Source organism: Micropterus dolomieu, linkage group LG03, assembly GCF_021292245.1.
Source record: "Micropterus dolomieu isolate WLL.071019.BEF.003 ecotype Adirondacks linkage group LG03, ASM2129224v1, whole genome shotgun sequence".
NCBI classification, from domain to species: domain Eukaryota; kingdom Metazoa; phylum Chordata; class Actinopteri; order Centrarchiformes; family Centrarchidae; genus Micropterus; species Micropterus dolomieu.
In genome coordinates this window covers 9,300,458-9,306,379 of record NC_060152.1, presented here as the reverse complement: position 1 = coordinate 9,306,379, position 5,922 = coordinate 9,300,458, and the positions used below count along the sequence as shown (strand labels likewise).

The following is a 5,922-nucleotide window of genomic DNA, read 5'->3' as shown; positions in this document are numbered from 1 at the left end:
CCCCTGTTGTTGATGGGTTTTTTTTACTTGTAAATGTAATAATAGCCCGGGCTTTTATTTGCTTCAGTCACTGAACTCCACTTGTTTATATTTGGGACAGGTGTCTATATGGGACAACCCTATATACACAAAACATTTGCGTGTGAAATTGATTATTTCAAACGCAATGAACATTACTGGTATAAAAGAAATTTGGCTTTTTGATCTCTCTTCTTTACCATACCAGTTAGTTTGAATTGTGTGTGTGTGTGTGTGTGTGTGTGTGTGTGTGTGTGTGTGTATATATATATATATATATATAACGGAATAATGAATTCTGTAGAATCAAACTGATTCTACAGAATCGATACAAACCAAACCAGGTGTCTAATTGGGACCTGGCTGTGTTTATTTGTCAAAATGTGTAGCCACCAGGTCAGTAAAAGGGACAGGGGACTAATTGGGACTAGGTCTTCAATTGAAGTTTTATGGTACTTGGATTATGGTTTAAGCCACAGTCTCAAAAACTAATGAACAACTCAGAAGGGAAAAAAATAAAATGGGACTTGGCTAGGTTTACACATTTTTTATTTTAACACGAAAGCCCAGAGCCTTCACTCTTAACACACGTAGCCAATAATTCATATATTCTGACGCAGGAATGCCTTTAAAAATACATATTTTATCTACTAATTTATTCACAGTATTGAATTATTGTTGGGCTACCTATGAGTGAAGGCGGAGTTGATTCTTCTGACGTCTGGTGACACAGCCCACCTCTTCCTGTCGGTGTCAGAAAGACAACTTCACCATATTTAGCTGGCTTGCCGAAGCCCCGCTGAGTTGATCTGTCAACCAGACTGAACATCTTTACACTTCACGGCGGACACGGCCCGGTTTTGACAGCTTTATGTTAGCAACGGGATACAAACTGTAGAAGACGACGTCCTTGGGATATAGTGCTTCGGGAACGGGGCTGTGTCAGCGGCTGTTTTAACGCGATAAAAAGTAACGTTAGCCATCGTCTGTCAGAATTCCAACTGTCCAACAGCAGACCTAGCCAGGTAGCTTATTACTGTAGCTACTCCGTCGCTCGCTGTGCCATACAAACGAATTTATGTCGTCTCTGTTATTGTTTTGTTATCGGTAGGGATTCATTTGGACTCAGTGACCCCGCTGTGACCATGTCCTGACAGCTCCTCTCCTTCGTTCCAGCCACTTTCCTAAGCCTGCCTAGCGAGCTAACTTGGCTAACGTTAACTAGCAGGCTTTCACTGCCACAGCGTCGTGTCGAGCAACCAGTAGCTTTCGCCGTGGCAGTGACATCTGATTGGATACGTTTACCGTGTGCGAACGGCGGTGTGCTGGGGGTGTCGAAGACCCCCGGCCCGGCGAAACGACTGTACCCAGGGCCCCCCTTTTTTGACAGTCCGCAGAGAGAGAGGAGCTAGCAGAGACCAGGGCACTTGCCATTCGGCGCTGCAGAGGCGGTGCACTGCCGAAGGAGACACCGGATTGAACGGAGGAAGAGTCCCAAACGTTTGACACCTGTGATCCGGGAAGTGAACCGGGCAGAGACCTCATGAATGGAAATCGGAACTACAGGTAAATTATTCCATATAGCCTCTTTACTAAGCTGTTGACTACTTTTCAGTGTATGTGTCAGTTGAAGTTAGCAATGAGTCTGTCACCCTCTGTTCTTATTTTGCCTAAACATGAGTCACAATTGAAAGGCTTTCATTGAATAACACCCCCTCCCCGTCATGTCAGACTGACTTAAACTACTTATTTGAACTCAAAAGCAAGATATGTAGCTGTTGTAATCATTTTACAAGTTATTCCCCAAGGGTACTGATAAGTTAGTTCTCTCTCTTCCACTGTACACTCATTAGCATCCAGGTGTGAGGGCTTTATTAAGCATGTGCTGAAGTAAAGCCTGGTATTCCCCTGCATCATCAGAAAGATTCCCACACTATTAAGTTATTTCTTTGTTTAGTAGTCATGGTGCAGAATGACATGTTGTGTTCAGCTCAAACCTAACATGGCTAGCCACTTGAGAACTTAATACAGTAGGTATACTCTGCCCTTTCAAGGCCCAAGATCTTGGTCACCAACTGATCCCAGACTGATCTCAATATATTTAGCAGTAGCCTTCTCGCACAACAAATACAGTCTGAGAGTTAACCTGTTTTGCCATGGCCATGCTTTGTGCATAAAACATTCAGCCAATGCTGGTTGTTTTTGGAACAAGTTGGCAGTAAGTTTAACCTGTCAAGTTTAGCTAGTTATTTGCTTTTCCAACTACACACTAGCATGAGCATACCAACTACCAAACATTACTGAAAATGTTTATCTACAGCAATAACCTCATGCAATCTTGCATATTGCTGTCTAGTCCTGGAGATAACAAATGTCAACCTAGTCCATGGCTGTTAGATGTTTTGTTTTTTTTCTTGGTCATAGTGGCAGTTAAACAGTCTGGACCGCCTGTCTTTGTCTCATCTGTAACGGAAGCTTTCCACTTACGTGACCATAAACTGAACACCAGGTACTCTTGATCAGCCAGTGACACATGATACAGCAGTCAGTTCTTAATCCCCTCCTCCCCAAGAGGAGATCCCTCTCTGCTGTCTCATTAGCCTCCCTGCTTCTCCCAGTTGGGAAGCTTCCCATTGCTGGTAAGCATAAGGGAACATGAGGTGTTTTCCCAGTAACCAAGCACCTACAGCAATGTCAAACAGACTTAAGCAGTTATGTTGTGGCAGGTGTGCAAGTTAAGCTTAACAGTATACTCTCTAAATAGATTTAATTTGGTAGGTTATCACAGGCAAAATGACCAATGCAAAGCATCCAATTTGGCTTTGCTCTTCCAAGTGTGAAAAGGATGTCTTAAACTCGAAATTGTGGCATAGCCTTGTTGGCTTGGGACTCGCCATGAATGTATGGGTCTGAACACATCAAATGCAATTTCATGCAGAGTATACTGCTAGCCAGCCTTACCTTAGGTGCGCTAAGGAGTGTGGTCGATGCTTTCACTTTGGAAAATGCATTAACACAGTGGATCATTTTACTGTGTATCTTTGTGGCTTGTCCATGTAGGGCATTGATATTGTGTGTTGGTGTTGATACACAATCACATTAACCACCACAGGTCAACCAGTGAGCCCTGTGCCTGGGTGAATGATTAGAAGGGGGCCCTTCATCAGTCAGTCAGTGGCCCGGAGAACCCGCTTAGAAAATGACTCACTCTTTTCCCTCAGTACATTTACTTTTATTCATTTAGCTGACTCTTTTATCCAAAACGACTTAGAATTGCTACATATGTCAGAGGTCACACCCCTCTGGAGCAACTAGGGGTTAAGTGCCTTGCTCAGGGACACATTGGTGGATGTGTCACAGTGAGGAATTGAACCCGGGTCTCACCAAAGGCATGTGTCTTATCCACTGCTCCATCACCACCACCCCCCCCGCAGCATGTGGCATGATCATGACTCTGGAGAGCTTAGCACTTGGGATATAATGAGTGCAAGCCTTAAGCAAGTCAAATCCATTTTTGATGTGCTAACCCAAAGGTATGCCCAGAAACAGCTTGTCACTTGATGTTGATATTACATTATGGCTGAGCTTTAAAGGCAGGAATTTCAAATTATGGGTATCATCTTGCTAACATTATGTTAACGGTAAATATTTTCTTACATAGAATGCAGTTTTTGTTAAGTCATGCTGGTTTTAGGTGGATGTTAATTTTACAGAAACGAGTGGGGTTGATCTTCTCATGTAACTCTTGCAAATGTCGAACAATTTAAATTACACTATTACCCATATCAAGGTGTTCCTCATGGATGGGTATAAGCTGTGACTGACTGTATAAGAGGATTTTCTTATTGTCATAGAAGCCTGTCCTGGTGGTGGCAACAACTGTACACATAAACATACTTTTCTTATCAAGTGATGCACTTTACTGGAACACAATGAGAGGGCAGATCTACAGTACAGTAAGGGGGGGGGCTCCCCCACCCTCTTCGTAACCAGGTGGGATTTGAGTTGGCTGGAGATGACTCAGCTTGGTACAAAAGGGAGCCCTTGTAGAAGTGGGTTTGCAGGGGGTTAACACTACAATTAAGTTAGTAGTACTAGTTTCACTGAGGATATTTTGAGGCCATCAGATATTAGCTTACTTACCAATGTTTGTTCTGTTGATGTCTTACTCATGGTCTTCAGCCAGTCTCTCCCCATTTCTTACCCCCTTTCTTTCTCACACTGTTGTTTCCCGCTCTTTTTTTGATTCACTGACAGTCCCCCCCCCTTCGTTGGTTGCTGCTTCTGTTTCCCTCTCTGTGCCTCAGTGGGAAACTCTGCCTTCCCTGTCATTCTTCTTGTAGGTTAGTTCTATGTTGATTTTGTACAAACAGTGGAGTCGGCTTTGAGGGGAGGGCTTAGAACTTGATTTGCAGTCTCTCCCCATAATACTCAGTTCATTCAAGCAGCTCGTTGACAATAGTCAACCCCCATCCTCAACCCAGCCTCCCATAAGGCTAACCATTGACATATTGTTGTAGGTTTCTATGGAGAATGCAGTTTGCCGTTGCTCTTTAGGCTCATTGTATTAGAGAGCGTTTTACCCTTGCCTTTACTTTACTGAAGAAAAGTCTTAGAATTTGGTATAATGGTATAATTAAGATCTGGTCAATGTCAGCAATAATAATAAGTAATAATAAGTATTAGGGACCAGAATCTAAAGGGAGGTGCTGATACAATACTCAAGTTTCAATGTGAGATCATTTTAAGTATTCCTTATATTACATCTTGTTTAGTAAATTCTAATTACTGGTGCCCCCGCCCCCCTTTGTTTTAACAGTTAACGAATGCGGCAGAGTTCCTTCAAGTTAAGGTTGGGAGGTTTGGCCAAAAATATTATCACGATAAAACATTTCATATTATTCAGTATCAATAATTATCACGATAAATGTCAAGTTATTGTTTCTTTCAAATTTATAGGCTGATTTTTGCTCCTGAGTGAAAGTTGAAGAAACCAGATGGTTAATTGTGGTTAAAGTATTCTTTATGGTCAGAACATGGCAAACACAACCAAACAGTGGATCACTTAACAAAGCTGAGGTAGAACATTCAAAACAATTATGATGAAATCTTTTTTTCAACAAATGTGCATGAGAAAAATTAAGTAAAATCTTTTTTTCAGTCACTTTTCCTCAACAAAATGGATATCTTAATAGAAAAATTAAATGCCAAGCCCTAACCCTATTTAATTATTCCTGAATAATGAGAGTATCCCTGTTCCCAGACTTTCTTGGTAAGGTAACTTTTGTAACCTTTTGGTGTCCTCACTTCATTTGATGTTGAGTCAGATGTGCTTGCTAGTTGTATTACCACAAAATGTGACTTGGTTTTGAAGGTATTTACTAATAGCTTAAATAATCAAGCTTCATTTAGTCTTTTTGTTGTTGTTTTTAATTTTTAATGGCTGCAGGCTCTAACCTAGTCAGTTGCTGTATGACGATCTCCACTGTTGCATTATCATTCTTGCTGTTTCTCTGTTTTCTGATTTACGTGTACATGTTCTTTAAATAGGAAGAAATGGTGTTGTTTCAGCTCAGCCCTTTCAGTATAGTTTTACCAAAGTGGACAGTTAACAGTAAATACTAAGTACATGCTGTCTAAAAGCATTTTCTGTATTGTGAATCTCATGCCTGCTATAAAGTCTTAATCATGTGTAGATGTAGTAGACTGAGAGGCAACTCTGCGGGCTGACACTTGCTGTTGTCAGAGTGTACATCTGATGGCAAACTCCTGCAAGTGGGCTGGGTAGACAGAGGGGAAAGTCAAGGGATGGAGTGTATGTGTGGGTGATGGGGTGGATGTAGAGGAGGAGGGGGAGGAAGGCTGGAGGTTGTGATGTGTCACAGAGATTAGAAGCCAGAGCAG

The 5,922-nt window shown here is 41.9% G+C and overlaps 1 protein-coding gene across 2 annotated transcripts in view; it reads left to right on the top strand.

Annotated features, from left to right (window-relative positions):
• The first annotated feature begins 763 nt into the window (after nucleotides 1–763).
• LOC123967928 (protein argonaute-3) overlaps nucleotides 764–5,922 on the top strand; it is a 40,958-nt gene continuing 35,799 nt past the window's right edge. For both annotated transcript variants that reach the window (XM_046044299.1, XM_046044298.1), the window contains exon 1: nucleotides 764–1,584. In XM_046044299.1, the coding sequence (XP_045900255.1) occupies nucleotides 1,566–1,584 (19 nt within the window). In that variant the 5' untranslated portion in view covers nucleotides 764–1,565. The remainder of the gene's footprint in view (nucleotides 1,585–5,922) is intronic.